The sequence below is a fragment of the Dipodomys merriami genome, unplaced genomic scaffold, assembly GCF_024711535.1.
Source record: "Dipodomys merriami isolate MVZ:Mamm:240054 unplaced genomic scaffold, mDipMer1.0.p SCAF_5, whole genome shotgun sequence".
Lineage (NCBI taxonomy): Eukaryota > Metazoa > Chordata > Mammalia > Rodentia > Heteromyidae > Dipodomys > Dipodomys merriami.
The window spans coordinates 71,527,666-71,546,734 of record NW_027206068.1 but is presented as its reverse complement, the minus strand read 5'-3'; the positions used below and the strand labels follow the sequence as shown (position 1 = coordinate 71,546,734).

The following is a 19,069-nucleotide window of genomic DNA, read 5'->3' as shown; positions in this document are numbered from 1 at the left end:
GCAAATGGAGATAATTTCACCTCTTTCTTTCCTCATTGAAGACATTTTATTTCCTTTTCTTGTCTTTTTTTCTGGCTAGGATTTCCAGTATTTTTTAAATTAATAAGTTTTTTTCTTGTGAAAATATTGTGCAGAGGGGTTACAATTACACGAGCAAGGTAATGAGTACGTTTCTTTTCAAACATTATTGCCTCCTCCTTTGTTTCCCCTCCCTACCCTCCCATTAACACCCCCTCCCCCGCCAAAGTTGTAAAGTTCGTTTTTTGACATAACATCTTGTACATCTCATTGTTGCAGTGGGTCCACCTGTATCTTTATTTGAACAATTTGTTTTTTCCCTTCCCCTCCCCAAATTATACCAACATCAAATACAGTGAAAACAGGGGTTATACCATTCGAAGGGAAACCATGGGACCTATGTTTCTTTGGGCCTGGCTTACTTCACTTAATATAATTTTTTCCAAGTCTTTCCATTTTCTAACAAATGGGGCAATGTCATTTTTTCTGATGGAGGCATAGAATTCCATTGTGTATATATACCACATTTTCTTGATCCATTCATCTACTGAGGGGCATTTGGGTTGGTTCTATATCTTAGCTATGGCAAATAATGCTGCAATAAACATGGTTGTGTTGATAGCTTTAGTATGGATTTCCAGTATTATATTGAAGAGAAGTGGTTAGACACGACTTGTATATCTTCTCCTGATTTGTTTTTTCTTCTCTTGGGAACAGTGTGGTTTGAATTCAGGATCTCTTGCTTGCTAAGACACTTAACACACATCCCCAGCCCTTGTGGTTGTGGTTGTTTATTTTGCTTCAGTGTTTTGTTTTGGGTCTCATACTTTCTTTGCCTTAATCTGTTTTAGACTTTGATCCTCCTTCTGATATTCCCACATAGCTGATTACATCTTTGTGCACCTTCACAGCTCACTCATTGTTGCCATAGGGTTCTTACTAACTTTTTCCACAAACTGGCCTTAAAGAGAGTGATCCTCTCAATCTCTGCCTCTGAAAACAGCTGGCATTATAGATTTGTACCACCATACCATTCCTTTGAACCTGATCTTACAGGAAAAACAATTAGGTTTCACCATTGAATTTAAATAATACTAGTTGTGGACTTCTCATATGTTGCCCTTGTTGTATGGAAATACATTCCTTTCATGTGTAGTTTGTTGATGTTTTCTTTTCATGGAATGTTGACTTTTATCAGATGCTTTCTTTTCATCGTTCATGTTTTCATGTGATATGACACACTTATTAATTAACATATGTTGAACTACCATTTTAATCCAGGGGTAAGTCCCATTCAGCCAAGGAAATGATTCTTTTAATATATGATTGAATTTGGCCTGCTAGCATTTTGCTAAGGATTTGTGTATTTCTGTTGATCAGGTATATTGGCCTATAATTTTCTCTTACTGTCTTGTAAAGAAAGATCTTTATGGAGTAAATTAGAGTGTAAAGTTCTTCACCTGAACAATTGAGGGAGAAACCTGTAAGAGCTTCCTTTCATATTGACTCTCTCTAGTATAGCTTACATAATGTTTTTGACTACCTCAACTTTATCTTTTATAAACAATACCTTTTCTGATGAAAGCAAATAGCCTTTTAAACTTATTTTAAAATAGAGACTTTCCCATGACTTGATAAATTATATTTTAATTTTTAAGATTGGTTAAGTCTTAAGAATACTCTACAATCACATAAATGCCATAAACTCCTCCGTGTTCTGCGAACTGAGATGTATAACAGATAAAGAGAGTCCTTGTTTACTATTTAAAACTCTTTGCATTAAACTATTCTTTGCTCCATGGAGCTATAACTCTTTGCTTACAGAAGGCCCACTATGATATTTGGGTAATAATCTGTTAATTAATCTGCAATTAACCTGAATGCAGTTATTTCTGGTTTTCTAGGAAGCCTGTTCTTTATTAATCCTCCTCCTTTCCATTTATAGCCTTTATCTACTCAACTCATTTTTTCCCCTCTACAGGAAGGAAAATTAGCTTATGGTTATACTCAGTTAAGTAAAGAATCTAGACAAGGTATAGGACTATAATATGTGGAATTCTTGAATTAGCTAATGGTAAAGATATTTATCAGTTTCTAATTATGTGCCATTGAAGTTGAATTGCTGAAAATAACCTTTTATTGTTGTGCTTTAGATTTAATGATCATTGTTTGTTATTTGATGAAGAAAATAGCTACATTAGCTAGAAGGTCTCACTTCTTAAATCATGTTTATATTCGTATATACATATAGGTACAAAAATGCACACACACACACACACACACACACACACACACACACACACACACACACACACACACACACACACACACACACACACACACACACACACACACACACACACACACACACACACACACACACACACACTTTTTCTTGGCAGAACCCAGCATTGAATTCATGACTGGTACTTGTTAGGTAAGTGTTGAACTCTTTCACCTACACCATGGGCTCTTTTGCTTTGGATTATTTTCATACACCTTTTCATGCTTTTGCTTGGGTTGACAACTGTCATATCTCTGCCTTCCAAGGAGCTGGTATAGACATGTTGCCATAATGCCTGGCTTGATTTTGAGGTGAGGTAATAACTTTTGCGAAAGTTGACCTTGATCCATAGTCCTCCTGTCCATGTATCTCCAACATCTGGGATTACAAGTATGCACTGCCATATCTAGTCAGGTGCATACCCCCACTCCTGGCTTGTTTGTTGAAAAGAGCTCTTGCTAATGTTTCAACATGTTTGCATGTTTGATCTCTAATATTTCATCACATTCAACCAATAACAGAGTCTTAAAAGAATAGGTGGCACAAGTAGACGCTGCCTTGGGATCCTGCTGAAATGGATGCCCTATATATATATATATATATATATATATATATATATATATATATATATATATATATATATATATATATATATATATATATAATGTATCCACAGATTGTATTAGAAGTCTTGATGAATAGTTAGCAAGTCTAAAATAGAGGATATGTCAACACATGTACATCTGGGATCAAAGTCACCTTAGCTAGGGCATAATTATTTTGTTAATTTACTTGACTGTGGTAGTTGGATGGAATGCAGTGTCTTGGAGACAGACTTGCTTTTCACATGGGAAGTTTAGAGAACAGTAATGAGCTGTCTGCCTTTCCACTTGGTGCTGTGGGACCGGCAGCCTGCTGAGGCCTACACAGCCCTGCATGTAGACTGCTCTTCTCAACTGGGAGTGATTTTTGCCTGCCAGGAGATACTTGGCATTTGCAGGTAGATTTGTTTGTCATAATGAAGAAGCACTGTTGGCACAGAATCGATAGAGACCAGGGACACTGCTGACTACCCTGCAGTCCTCCAGACAGCCTCTCACTCCAAGACCCCATATGTGAATCATGCCAACGTGAAAAGCCCTGCATTCCGGCAGCATCAGCAATGACCTTTATTCACGAGAGATGGCATTTTCATGTTGGCCATTCTGCCCCTAGAGAGTATCTGGTCTTTGCTAAAAATAGACTGATTGACAAGGATGCAATTTTAGGGTTATTTGTTTTGTTGCTGTTATTTTCTTTTCATCTTGTACTTGCAGGAGAGGCACCTATTCCTGCTGAGCCCAAATGCAGGCAACTTTAATTGGTGCAAAAATTCACACTTGGATAGACATGCATATGCCAGCTTCACACATTCAAGACCATGGTAGTTTTCTGTTTTTAGGAGCATTAACAATTTTGTATGTTTGAGGCTTTATCCACATTTTAGAAAAATTTCCAAAGCCACGTTCGGATGAATAGCCAGCTTGATGTTTGCCCATTTTCCTTAAGATATTTTGTAATGAAGTAGTCTCTAAAATTCAGCGTTGAAGAGGTATTTGATGATAGACTTTATAGATAAAGATCTATGCTGACTATATGTCATACTGTATCTCTATAGTGCATTGCTAGGGGAGGAGATAGAAGATGGCAGGCAGAGGGAATGGATAATAGGATTTACACAGAAATATTCACTAAGAGGTAATAAAAAATTGTCATTACATGACATAAACCAATCCATAGGGCTAGCAACAGCACTAAGCATATAGATGCCCAATATAAGTACCACTTGATTTTTATTTGAAATAAGAATAATTTTGTGACATAGACTTGACTAAAATTTAAAGTGTGTTCCACTCATTATCTGTGGAATATTACAAATAATGTGAGCTTTCTTAGTAATTGCACATAAACATTCTATAAATAACAATTTCAATCTGAAGCCCTGAATGAGTCCTGTAAACTGTAGTTAATTTCATGTGCATTTTAGCACTCCTGTGAGCAAAGTACATTATTGTTATCTCTCGAGGACAGCATATATTTCCATGAAATGCCTGACTGAAAGTTTTTCCACATGAAATAAAGTCTTGAAAGGGAAAACTTACTTATCCTTCCCTGCTAACCATCCCCATGAACTCAGTGATCACAGTCCCTCAGGGTTCCCTGGTGATTGTATCTGCCGTTTATGGATGAGTACCTCTGCTTAAGGGCTTGCTGCAGTGCAGATTTGGAGAGTCATGGCTTCGAGGTCCAAATTAATATTTTATGTATTGCAATTCTTTCTTGTTTCAACTGACAGAGACCCTAACTCAAAGTTGCATCAGTCCAGAAAGATATGTTAGCAGCTCCCATTGTTGGAAAGGCTTGTGGCTGGCTTGAGGGCCTGCGGTGGGAACTCAGTATCTTCTCTTGTCTCCACCTTAATCTCTGCAGGTCCCGTTCTCATGGTTGCTATATCCAGCCTTTCAAACCTTGTGGCAGAAGAGGAACTTACCTAGCTGTTTTAGTCCTCATTATCTTTGGGTCACATCTCTATCTCTGAAAATCCATCAGTGCGGTGCCGTATTTTGATTGCATAGATTGAACTGTGGATTTGAGTGTATAGCCTGAGAGCACAAAGTAGAATTCTTGTGAAGAAAATTAACTCACACACAAAATCAGTCTTGTCTTAACTCTATCTATGTCTCAGAAGCACCATTATAATGAATTTCTTAGACTACTCATTTTGGGTTTTTGTGGTGGTGTTTTTTTTTGCTTTTCTGGGGAATCAGAACAGGATTTCCTCATCCTAGACAAGTGCTCTGCCACTGAAGTACACTCCTAGGCCACAATTGTAATTCTGTAAGTGTAGAATGTATACACAAAAACATACATATGATGGCACCATACATGTATTTTCCCTTGATTTCATTATTGACCAGTATTTTTAGCACCTCATGTATAATGATCACCAAAAAAAAAAATCCCATTACTTCCTTTTAAATAACAAAAATATCTTAAACAGATGTTCTGTTTTTTTTTCTGAAGTGTCTAAAAACTAGCAAGAGTGAACACCAGTTGTTCTTAAGGATAGTAGTTCATCAAATAAAATCTTCAGTGAGGGGCTGGGAAGGTGGCTCAGTGGTAGAGGGCTTGCCTTGCATGCCTGAGGCCCTGGGTTCGATTCCTCAGCAACACATAAGCAAAAAGAAAAAAGCCGGAAGTGGCGCTGTGGCTCAAGTGGTAGATAGAGCACTAGCCTTGAGCTGAAGAGCTGAGGGACAGCGCCCAAGCACCACGACCAGACCCCCCCACATAAAAAATCTTCAGTGAATCCTCACATCAAGTACATTTCTCATTATGCATCATTTCATTATATTGAGGGATGTTAATATAGCCAGAAAATACCTCTAGGTAAATTTTGCAGATTTTAAGCAACATATAGTTCCAAGTTGTTAAAATGCTGTAGTTATGAAAGTTGGTCAAAACACATATCATCAATACAAAATAGGTTAGAGATTACATGAAAAAATCCAAGAAAAACAAGTACTTCATGATTCTAGATATAGGACAAATCTCAAATATGCAGATTCATAGAAATAGAGAAAGACATGGGGAAGTGGTAAGTTACTGTTTAATGGATATAATAATTAATACCTGATGAGTACGTTCTAGTGATCTGCTCTGTATAGTGCTGTGCCTATAGCAAATTACATTATACACTTGAACAGTTAAGAGGGTCAATAAGATCTTGTATTCTTATTATAATAAAATTTAAAAAAGAAGTTCAAGTGCCTAGTGACTCTAGGAATGATGATATATATTGTATTATTAAGAAGGGCTGTAAGAGTTAAGCTGTGCTTCACTACAGTAATGATAACTGTGTGAAGTGTTACATAGCTTAGATAGATTCCACCATTGCTCAGCATATGTACGTATCTACATATGTGTAATATATAGATATACACCAAAAAAAACTTTAACGATAACATAGTAGTGACATTTAGTCATTTCCCAATAGTGGATTTTTGTTGTTGTTGGCTATGGGGCTTGAAGTCTGGGCTTGGGCGCTGTCCCTGAGCTCTTCAGCTCAAGGTGAGCGCTCTACCCCTTGAGCCACAGTGCCACTTCCTGAATATGAATAATGAATTTTAATTGTTCCAGTTACTCCCTATTTGGGATGCACAATGATGCTGAGACTATGGATTCTGGGTTTTCCATAGATTTTATCTCTTGGTAGTTGTCATATGTTTCCTTAGGTATATGAGACTAGTGCCTATTTTACATTGAAGAGACATCTTTAGCAATTCTGACTCCTGATTACTTTTGCCCTATTCTCAATTTTCTTATATTTGGTATATGTATATATTTATTTGAGGAAGACTTGGCCAAGGATTAAACTTGAAAGCAATAGTGTGTAATATATATGTAAAAATATGTATCTTTAAATACATAGATAAAACATATAGCTATCAGTACTAAGATACATACTAACATAATAAAAAGAACTACTTATTTTGCTGCTCACATATTAGGGACAGTGATCATCTGAGCTTTTGAGTTTCTTTCATAGTACACATGATGGCACAAAGACTGTCTTATATTCCCTTATAAATTTGGACAGTCATTTATTTATTCCGCCTAGAACTTTTGAATTGGAAAGCATGAAAATTTGAAATTAGTGTAAATCTGCCAAACTGTCTCTCACCATCTACAGAATGAAGATATTTCTCCCTCTCTCTCTATATATATATATATACATACATATATATATACATATATATGTATATATATACCCATATTATTTGCTATTTGCAAATTTTCTTTCAAATCCAGGTTTCAATATATACTTGAAAACAAATGGAAGTGGTTAAATCTTGTTAGTAAAATGTAAAAAGAAGTAGGGCACCTGAGGGAATGGCCTATAGATGTCATCATCTTTGCAATTTATAACATGGGCATCAATGTGGACACATGTAGTTGCTCTACTTTGTATGTTTCTCTTTTCATAATTGCTCTAAGATATCAATTTAAATGAGCTATTAGATATAACAAGCATTGTGAAAGATTTTGATGGTAACAGGAGCTTTACCTGAACTAGATGTATTAGTAAGCAGTTTTTCATAGATTTCCATTGAAATCACCTCCCTTCCTTATCTGCCCATTTTGTCTGGTACTTTTTTTTTTTCTGTTGGTCGTGGGGCTTGAACTCTGGGCCTAGGTGTCTGGTACTTTTATTATGGAACTCATCATAGTCCACAGGTTGCATCCACTTCTGCTACCATAATGTGGGCCTAGAATGCTAAATCTCCTTGCTCTTTCATCTTTCTATATTAGAGACTGTCAAGTAGTAGATATAAATGGGTGATTGTGTATGTGTGTTTATATGTGTACATATGTATGTGTGTGAATATATGTATATATGTGTATATATGCATAAATAATATATACATATATAAATATAAACATATATTTATTTATGTCATCTGCCTAGAGATCACTTCCGTTACATATTTATGCTAGGCAAGCCTTCTGCCCCTGAGTTACACCCTAGTAGTTTATACATTTAAATGTAAATCCCACTGATCTTTGCTAAGCAATAAAATGAAAAATATTGACAAATTCTATTTATTGGTGGTTAGCCACTAAAATCTACTATTTCTTGTGTTTTTATATTACTTAAGTGAATCAATTTTTATAAGAGAGTATCCCATATTTTTGTTAAGTTTATCTATAGAGAATTGTTTCCATGCTCTGAGGATTTACTGAGAGTTTACCATCTGTCTCTATTAATTAGTCTTTTCAATTTGATTGTTGTTTTATGCTAATTTTATACATGTGATGACTTCCTATTTTTTATAGTTTTGATACATAGGAAATGTATATTCTCTATGTTTATGGAATTCTGAACTTGGGTACTACTTCTTCCAGTGATGATTGGCAAAAGCCAATCATCACTCTTACAAAATTTCTTACTTTTTTGTCTTTTATTTTTTATGAAAATTAAGCTTGTCTTTACTGAAAATACGGGAGTTTTTATTTTAGTTTAGTTATTTCAGCAAAAGAAGATTAATGTTTATTGTTCCTTATTTTGGTATTTGATAAACACAATGTATAATTATTTAATCAGTATAATTATTTAATCAGGCTTTTGTTTCTATCTATATTATCCCTTAAATATCCTTTAAAAAATTTTCCTGCCTTTAAAACTTCAAAATTTGGAACTAAATTTTGTATGAATATAACACTTCTTGAGCATAACACTGCTAACTGCACTATAAACATTCTTAAATTTGCCAAATATGTCATGCTTTTATAGTACCATAAAATGAAGAAGTAGCATAAAAGAGTAGGTTGTTTCTTTTGAATTCACTACTACCTGGGGCAGTTACTTTTCCTTGTCAGTAGTAAGGCTTTGGTCTGTGAGAGGTGGAAATCCACATAACACCCCCCAGGAAGAGAAAGAGTCAATCTGAAAGCATTAGGAAATTTTTTTTAATGAAAGACAGACTGAATATATTAGCTGCAAGTATCTGCTGCAGTCCCTGAGACTGAAAAAAGAACCAAATTACACTTTTTTTTTTTTTTACAAAGAATCAATAAGACTGTCAGATGACTAGATGTAATTGAAGAGAGGCTTTATACATTAAAAGGTAGGAAGCATTGAAGAAAGAATGAGAGAAAGGAGCAAAGAAAAAAGAAAGAAATAGGAGATAATAGAAATGAAATAATGAGAAATTTGAAGGACAGAATGAGATTGTCTCATTGTCTGATTGCTAAAGAGTGATGGGTAGAGAGACCTTGAGATAGGAAACAATTGAGCTAAAATAGCTAAGAATTATCTAGAATTGAAGAAAGACAAAGTTCTGCACATTTAGGAAACACGTCGAAGTTCAGAAACCAATGATGTTAAACAGATTAGACAGATTAGATACAGAACGGTTAGACTCTCAGCAGCCCTCTGGAACTGTCAGTGAACCAAATCAGGAGCCAATATATTAATATACTGATGATGTTAAAATTAGTTAATTAACCCATTATTTAAAGTTAAATAAATACCTTTGCAACCAAACAATAGTGATTACCCCCAAGAAAGTTTCCCTAAATGTTCTGTGGGGGGAGGCGGGGGAGGGGTGGGGGAGGGAATCAGTGTAAGTTTCAGGAGGTGGCTAGCTCTGGAAAAAAGTTGTCTTTCTTCTTCAAATGCTTTCCTAAATTTTGCCACCTTGGTGAGTTGGTTACATTTGGAGAAAATTCCTTCTCTGGAAGTTGCAGATTTTTGTTTTGGCAACAATTGCATGCTACCTGTAACTTTATACTTCCTGAAACAAGTCATATGTCATTGGCTGATTTTTTGGATAACATATTCATCTGACATATTTTGGTTCAGATATCCAAGGAAGACACAAATACACAAGGAAAAGTACCCCCTTTTAATTACTTATATCATTAATCTTTGTTTCAAAGAGTTAATTCCTGAATGTACCAGTCAGTTCTTAAAATGGACTTTAATCACTGGATCTTCTAGTCCTTTTTGTGATGTAGAAAATGTTTAACTCTGTCATGTAGTTGTATGATTTGTTTATTTTACACTTCATAGTGTGAGGTCAGAGCTAATGCTAGGAACATTTCTATAAAGAAGAGCATTTTCATTTCTGTGACAGAAGTGGCACCAAGAACAAAGATAGCATTGCATGGACCGAGGATACTTCCTGAATGCGTGATTAGAAGTGTCAAATCCCAGGGCAAAATCAATCCGTGGAGAGATTATAAAAACCTGAGGTGGAAAGGCAGCAGGTGTTGCTTTCTCAGCATTTCCACAATTCAGATCTTTCTGAACCATCTTCACACATTTTCACATGGATAACATGTCTAAATGATTTTCCACTTGTACACAAATCACAGTTTAAATCATTATCACAAATGATGTAAAAAATCATGAATCACAATTTAAACAACGGCATCCTCCTCCTCATGGGCCTAAGGCCTGCTTCCTGTTATGAAGGAGGAAATGCACTTTCCAGGAAATATATAGACATGCTTGTTTCTGCACCATGTCTTCCTGAGCTGAATCAGAGGAACTGAACCAGTGCCCAAAGGGAATAAGCGTAGTGTAATTACTGATTTCCTTGTCTCCTGTTCTATAGAATCAGCTCGTGAGCAAGAATATCACTATCCGTGTATGTCATAACCCAATAAGGTGGACTTGACTGTTCTCATTTCTGAGAGATTGCCTTCTTGTATTTATCATTTGCAAAACACACTTCTGGACTTCCTTATTGACATGATTGTGTTCTTTCTCTTCAAAGCTCTTCTAAGAGCCTGTGCTGATGGAGGTGCCAACCGATTGTTTGATCTCACTGAAGGCGAGAGAGAGAGGTACGTTTTCATTCAGCCACAAGCCATGGCACCATTAATCAAAGCACTTCTTTTGTCTTATTGTCTTCTTACTAAATGAATACTGTAAATTTTCTTTTCAACTCTTAAACAAAAAAAAAAGTGAAAGGGAATAAATGTTGAACCGTGTTGTATTAATTCTTCCTTTAATTGGAATCTCTTAGTGGAATTAGTTACATCTATTCTTACTCTGAAAACCCTTATTCTCCTACTTCGAAGCTTCATTAAATAGCATTATCAAATATTGATATTTGCAAGGACTTTGAGCATTGGATGCAATAAAACTTCAAATGCTAATTTGAGTTGTTATTCAGACACTTTAAATGAGTAAAATCTGGTCTCGTATAAAAGAAATATATGTTCTGTTGAAGATGTGGGATTTTATATTAGTGTTGAGTAAAGCTCTGTGTAATTTACCCTAACTTAATTACTTCAGAGATAGTTTATCTCTTAATGATTCTCTCTATTTATGGCCTGGCTATGTGAATCCTCTCATGAGAGACTATTTACAGATAGAGAATGGGTTTGAGGAAAGCAGATTTTAAATCTTATTCAGTGTGATCATATTTGTAGTCTGATCCCTTTGAAAGCACCAACATTTATAGGGCACTGTAAGTAGACTAATTATAAAACATCCTTCCATCTTGTCACATGGGTTATTAAATATATGGAAATATTTTATGTTTTAAGAAATCACCTACTTGCTATAGAAATCAAAGTCAAAACATTATGATGTACCTTACCCAAAGGTGTAAGTATTTTGAAATAGTGCATTTTCTTTGTGGCCTCAAAAGGTTTAACTTGAGGTTTTAATACCCGAGCTGCTCTTTGAAAGCAATGACTTGCTTCCTAGGAGCAGAGCATGTTTCCCTGGAGATCAGATGTGCTAATGCCTGGGGACTGAGTGTGATATCAAAAGTGCTGTAATAGTGACAGCCTAGGAGACTATTTAAATTCACAACCTGTGTTTTACTCTTTTATTTTGTAACTTTGCAAGTTCACCTGACAATATTCTCTAAGACATGACTCGGACAATGTGAAAAAATATCCAAGTATATGTTGTAAAAAAATGCCTTGAGCGTGTAGTTAAGATGCGAACATTATGCCCAGGAGGCCATGTTGTGAGTTAGGCACACTACACGCTCCAGGTCTCTAGCCTGCTTGCTGGCAGAGTCTAGTGGTAAGTATTATTTCTTATAAGTGAAATATATGCATATTTTATATAAGCCTCTTCAAATCATGAAATGTTATTTTAACCCACTGCTTCCTAAATTGATCCACCTAAAATACCTTGGCGATATTAGAACTTGAACTAAGAGCATTGTACTGGTAGCAGGTAGTCTACCACTGAACCAGCCATATAGCCCTTTTGTTGCAGTGGTTATTATTGACATAAGGTATCACATATTGCCAAGGGCTACATGTGGATCACAGTCTTATTTTTCAGTTCCCACTGTATGTGGGATGGCAGGCAGGAACCATCATGCCCAGCTTCTTCTACTGAGATGGAGTCTTATAGGTTTGGCTGAAAGCTGGTCTGAAACTGCAATCCTCCCATCCTCACTGTCCCACTTAGCTTAGATTACAGGCACAAGCCACCAGCATCTGTTTTATATTATCATTAATTACAATTGTAAGGTTGGGCTAGGCACTAATAAGAAAGATAGCATGGAATACTTTTATTCACATGTGAAACAAGGAAGATTAGCAGATGTTAGGGAGTGAATGTCTTTAGGATTTTGCTACTATGATTGTTATTTTCAAAATAAGCCTTTTTAGCCCGTGCCAGTAGATCATATCTATAAGCCTAGCTATTCAAGAGGCTGAGATCTGAGGATCGTGGTTCAAAACCAGCCTGGGACAGAAAAGTTCATGAGACACTTATCTCCAATTAACCACCAAAAAGCCAGAAATAGAGCTTCGGCTCAAGTTGTATAGCACTAGCCTTGTGCAGTAAATCTCAGGGATACTTCCCAGGCTGTAAGTTCAAGATTCAAGACCAGCACTAAAATAAAGGGGGAGAGGGAGGGGCTTTTTAATGTTTTCAAACACATTTATAATTAATCATGTAAAAACCTTTATAAAACATTGATCCATTTCACAATTTTTGTCAAAAATTTTGATAAAGTTCAATGGAACGATGTAGTTTTCCTTGATTTTCTGGTTGTATCAATGATTCACCCTCCAGTGCCTTGGGACGTGGTGGTGGGGGTGAAGGTAGAGTCTCTAACAGGGACATGAGTGGAACTAACTGCCTCCTAGGGGAGTTTAAAACTGAGAATAAATCTCATTAAACCCAAGCCCCAACCAGTAAAACTAATTGGATACAGGTGACTACACATAATTCCCTTTAATTGTATTTTTAAGAGAAGCGCTTCACAATGGAAAAGGAAAAGAATATTCATGAGTTTTAAAAAGCCAGTGCATAGTTTGTGGACCAGTATTTCCTTTGTTCTCATTCATTTTTTAACAGCCATATCTAACAAGGAAAGCCCTGTAATTACACAACTAAACATGAATGTTTAAAGAACCTTCTCCAGTTGAAGGCAGCATGAAATACTCATGTATTTGGCCAGGAGTGAAGAGAGACTGATGCAGACACAGGGGCACAGGTCTGTGGAGGGGTGGAGCTGAGCTGAGGGGAAGTGAGAGGTGGGACTTTTCTAATGCTCAGCCTGGACAGGACCAGCTCCCTTGTCATGCCACATCTCTATACCTCTAGATGTGTTCATCATGAAGCCAGAAGCCAGGAGGGAGCCTGCAGAGGACCCATGGGGCTCCCAAGTTTGGGTCTTGGCTGCCATCTGCCCCTACTCCTTCATAGATCCTAAGGAAAGGAATTTGGACATGTGGAAGGAGCGGCCAACAAGTGCTCATGGGGAGACCCAGAGCTGTGGGGGGTCAGAGGCAGCATCCGAAAAAGGCACCAAGTTTATACGCCAGGGAAAGGTGTAATGACGGTGTAAGGGAGGAGGCTGAAGTGGGGGAGGAAGTGTGTAGAGATTGGGAGTAGGACAGTCACCTGGGATAGAGGCCATAAAGATGCCTTGTGGCGTATTCATGGATTTGAAAGGCAGGCTAGGACTTGACACACTGCAAATACAGTGCTGACATGCTCTGAAGCTCAGAAAGTCTAAGATGAGACCCTGAAAACACAGCTTAGATAGGAGAGGTTTGTTTAACCTCTCTTGTTGTCCACTTTCAAAATAATAAATCACTCACCTTAAAAGGCAAATGGCTTTTTTTTAAGACACAAACTCTTAGCATATATATGAGTTTCAGTCTATTGCAAGTGTCACTCTTTTAATGGACAAATTGTCCCATCTTTTCTTTGGTCAATGGAAACCTCTTTAGGTTTTATCTTATGTTCCTTTTTAAAAGTTATAATAATTTAATAAAACCATCATCATTGCCAGCTAACATCTTATCCCTGGGCATTAGCTTCTGGTTTACATCACTTTTATTTTACTTTTTTACTTTTTGGTCAGTTGTGGGCTTACATTTAGGGCATGGGCACTGAGCTGTTTTGCTCAAGGGTAGTGTTCTACCACTTGGAGCCACAGTTTCACTTACAATTTTTTGGTGATTAATTGGTGATAAGAGTCTCATGGATTTTCCTGCCCAGGCTGGCTTCAAACCATGATCTTGAGATCTCGGCTTCCCAAGTAGCTAGGATTACAGGCATGAACAGCAGTGCCCAGCTACGTCCATACATTTGCTTACTTTGTTTTAGAAGTTCATACCAAAGAAATCATATAGTATGTATACGTTTGTAACTGGAATCTGGGATGTTAATTTGCCTTTCCCTCATGATTTATAATGTTGAGCCTCATTCCATGTATTTATTGACCCTTTAAATGTCTTGATCTGTAAATATTATTTTATTCGGTAATTTTTATAACAAAATCATTAATTTTGTCCATAAAATGTATCATATCTTCTGTTTGAATCCTGTAACTGATGCATTAAACATTTCCACACAATCTTTATTTTAAAAAGTACCCTTTTAACCCATTGCAACAATGAGAAGTTCAAGTCCTTATGTCGAAAAATGAACTTTACAACTTTGGTGGTGGGGGGAGGAATGGGGTGGGGGAAGTGGAGGGAGGATGGGAAGGGATAGGAAGGAGAAACAAAGAGGAGGCAACAATGCTTGATAAGAAATGTACTCATTATCTTGCCCATGTAATTGTAACTCCTCTGTATGGTATTTTCACAATAAAAAAATTAAAATTAAAAAAATTACCCTTTTAACACATTTTAAGTATCCTACACATTATTATTACCAACAAGAACAATATTGTGCAACAGCTCTCTAGAGCTTATTCTCTTGTTTAATTGAAACTCTATCCATTAATTAGGAAGTTCTTCTTACCTACCTATTTTAGTTTCTGAGGACTGTTCTCCAACCTGAGTTTATCAGTTTAACTAGTTTACATACTTTTTGTCAGTGATTATCTTTTTGCATTTGACTAAGTTCACTTTCTGTAATTTTTTAAGGCCATGCTAATGTCATAAAGTTTTATCTGGCTTAATTCTCAAAGCTACTCACTTTCATCTATCAAGTTCTGCTTTGACTAAAAGCTCAATTTATTTCATTGTAAAAACAATAAATGGCAATAAGATATGTGTTAGGGAAGAAGAATAAAACAAACAAAAGAAAATCACTTATTACTGGTTATTTCCTTCTGAGTATCAAAGAGATGCTTTTTGAATCCCCCTGTTGTTTCTGCTCCTTGAATAGTAGAAAATGTGACTCGGTTTTCTCTAGTCATTTGTTCAAATAAATATGTTTGATAAATGAAAGCTGCCTTTTTCTTAGAAAACTGTGTAGGAATATTAGTATATACATGTTTGTTACTAAATGGATGTCTGATTATTCTGTCACCCCTTCCCATAAGGTTTAAAATGATTTTTGACTGATGATGTTCACATTTTTGATAGTTTACCTCCGCTCTGAGCACTGTCAGGTTCTGAGTGGTATGTATTCAATCTGTACATCAACCTGAGGCAGGGTGAAGATCGGGTCAGGAAAATATAGAATGGGAGACCTCGGCCTTGACTTTTTCTTGAGCTGTTAATTTAGTGTCTTGCTCATAGCCAGGGTGAAGCACTAAGGTGGCTGCCAGGTTTATGGGCTTCCACCTTGGGTTCTACAGCTCCTCCTGCTACTGACAGAAACTTAGGTGTGTCCTCTCTGCCAGCCTGTGATAAAAAGGGCCTTGGATGGCCTCCTAACATTCTTCTCCTAAATTCTTTCAAGAAGGTAAAACTTACCATTGGCCATATCCAGGACTGTGAAGCAAGTCCTGCCTCATTGATCGGAATAGTCACAGGCTACTGAGAAGAATCAGCAAAGATGAAAAAGAAAGAAGAGAAGCAGGGCAGGAGGTTCTGGTGGGGTGCTGTGGAGGAGACTGTTCTCAGCCTTCTCTGACTGGCAGGCACCGAAGGTTGACTTTTGTAGTGACGATTTCAAGGGCATGGCATTTAGTTGGGCATGTATAAAATTATCCACTTTAAAAGAATACTGAGAGGTTGTTATTTGTGTGTGGCTGACAAATAATAACTGGAAGGCCAGTATTGCTCTTGTCCCATGATGAAATAAATCTTATTTCCATTTTGATGGATTATCTTAATGAACTTTCAGCCTTAGTTAATATTTGACTGATATCTGAGGTCTAAGGCCATTTATATGAGGGAATGTTAAAAACAAACAACCATACAGAAAAGTACACAAATGCAAAGTCTTTAGCCCAGGGAAGTTGTACAGTGCATCAATAAATAGGAAATGGCCCTGCAGTAGCAATCCTTAGAATCCCTACCATCACTGTCTCCCCAGAAGATAAACACTATTTCACTTCTTTACTGGAAACCTTTGCTATCTTTTCAACTTTTATAGTTGAATTGTTATGTGTTGAACTTTTACTATATAAATGTTTACCTGGGTAGGAATTCACATAAATCTGAGTCTGAACATTAGTGTAGATTAATGATCACCACAATGATTTGTAAAGATAGAAAAAGATAGTCAAGTCCAAGAGTGTTAAAATCATACCAAAGCAAAGAAGAACCAACCATAAACCATAAAATTAATAACTCACTCAAAACACTCTATGGAATACATCCCCAATACACAATAGCTTATTTTGATCATATATATATGTATATATATATATATATATATATATATATATATATATATATATATATATTTTTTTCTTTTTTCCTTTTTGCTGGTCCTTCTCTGGGCCTGGGCACTGTCCCTGAGCTTCTTTTTCTCAAGGCTATCATTCTACCACTTGAGCCACAGCTCTACTTCCAGCTTTTGGGTAATTTATTGAAGATAGGAAAGAGTCTCATGAAGTTTTCTGCCTGTGCTGGCTTTGAACTGCAATCCTCAGATCTCTACCTCCTGAGTAGCTAGGAAAGCAGGCCAGTGCCTGGCTGTAATGTTTTTTTTTTGGGTTTTTTTGGGGGGGGTTTTTTTTTTTGGTACCAGTATTGGAGTACTTGTAGAAGACTAACAGTCTGTCACAAGCCACAGCTCCACTTCTGGTTTTTTTTTATGGTTAATTGGACATAAGAGTCTAGGGTACTTTCTTACCCTGGCTAGCTTTCAACCATGGTTCTCAAATCTTATCTCCTGAATAGCTAAGAGCCACTGGCACCCTGCTTGATCATTGTGATTATTTAAAATGCAAATTTTAAACTTCTGTAAATGATAGTCTGTTTTAAAGTTGAGGTAAACTTTAAAAAAAAGAACACAAAACAAAATTCAAACTTTGGAATGATATACAGAAAAAATCCAAAGACAGGAATAAGAATGAAACATTTACCTGCTTTCAACTTGTGTGCTAATGAATGCCTTTTATAATTAGACACTTTAATGGAATTAGTGAATATATAAATTACTGTGAATATATAAATAAAATATTACTGTGAATATATAAATAAAACATGGTTTCCACATTAAAGAAGTCTACTGTGTAGAAGAAGAATATAAAAAATATTCGAAATTCTAGCTCAGTATGATATATTCTATTACAAAGCATTTGTAGAGAATGGACAATTAAATCAGAATAGAAGTATTAGAAAATACTCAGACAATATTAATGGTAGATAAGAGATTAAGGCCATAGTATGTGAAGTAGGTGTGTGTGTGTGTGTGTGTGTGTGTGTGTGTGTGTGTGTGTGTGTGTGTGTGTGTGTGTGTGTGTGCATTTAGTTTGAGCGGATAATTTTGTTTTCTTGGATAAAAATTAAATATAGTACTTTCACATTTAAAGATACCATTTAAACATGCCTAACTTCCCCTTTTGTTCTAGTCAAACAGAACTGTTTTCTAAACATGACACACTCTTTATCCTTTCTCCTTCGGCCTAGGCCTTTTCTCATGATAGACCTTGTACACATCAGCACTGCCCACGATCAGTTCTGATTGATTGGCTGTTCTAAACAATGAGTGCTTGTGGACCCTGTGCTGTACAGGTCCCAGGTGGCTTTAATGGAACGTACAGCATTTCTTGTAGCCATGCTATTTGTGCACCAGTAGTCTGCTAATGTTCTGTGAGCTCTGAGTGCATCCCATTCCTTCCAGCATCCTGGACTTGACATCTCTTACAGTGTAATATTACTTTTAAATCACAATGTTGGGGTCACATTTTACATTGATTTAGGGCTGCGAAGACTTACATCCTTTACTAGATTATAAATTTAGAGTGATCTAGTGCCTTTTAAATTTGCATAATACTTTGTAATTATTTACTTTCTCATTTTATCTTGTGATTTAGCTGTGTGTAGATGTGTGTTATATCCTTCAAGATTTGGTGAACTCCTGGAAGGCAGCAATCATAATTAATCATATTTATATGCCTCATACTATCTAGTGCTTGAGAATTTATTGAATTAATGATTATGCATTGATATCTTACCAGAGATGTCACAAAGTCTAAGCTATTTTTCAGCCAAGGACTACTAAGATATTATACCAGCTATTGGAAATAATTGGATATTAAAGAAAGGTTTGATAATTATGTATCTTATTGGTATGTATAGACCAGACATGAATTATATCCAAATTCATTATACACGTTAGCCTAAAACCACTCGTAGTATATATTACTCTTATTTCCAGAATGCCTTTCACTAGTTTTTTTTTTTTTTTAATTCTGTCAAAACAAGTCTTTTAAAACCTTTAAGATACTTTCTTTCAAATCCTTTGGTATTTTGAGAGCACATGTACTGGGAACCTCAGTGCTAAGTATGAGAGGCTGAGTGTGTGCGTGCGTGTGTGTGTGTGTGTGTGTGTGTGTGTGTGTGCGTGCGTGTGTGAGTGTGTGTGTGTGTGTGCGC

The 19,069-nt window shown here is 36.3% G+C and overlaps 1 protein-coding gene across 7 annotated transcripts in view; it reads left to right on the top strand.

Annotated features, from left to right (window-relative positions):
• The window catches only part of Tpk1 (thiamin pyrophosphokinase 1), a 237,047-nt gene that overhangs the window by 69,662 nt on the left and 148,316 nt on the right, over window positions 1–19,069 (top strand). For all 7 annotated transcript variants that reach the window (XM_069996963.1, XM_069996966.1, XM_069996960.1 and 4 more), the window contains one exon: window positions 10,627–10,696. In XM_069996963.1, coding sequence (XP_069853064.1) covers window positions 10,627–10,696 — 70 coding nt within the window. The remainder of the gene's footprint in view (window positions 1–10,626; window positions 10,697–19,069) is intronic.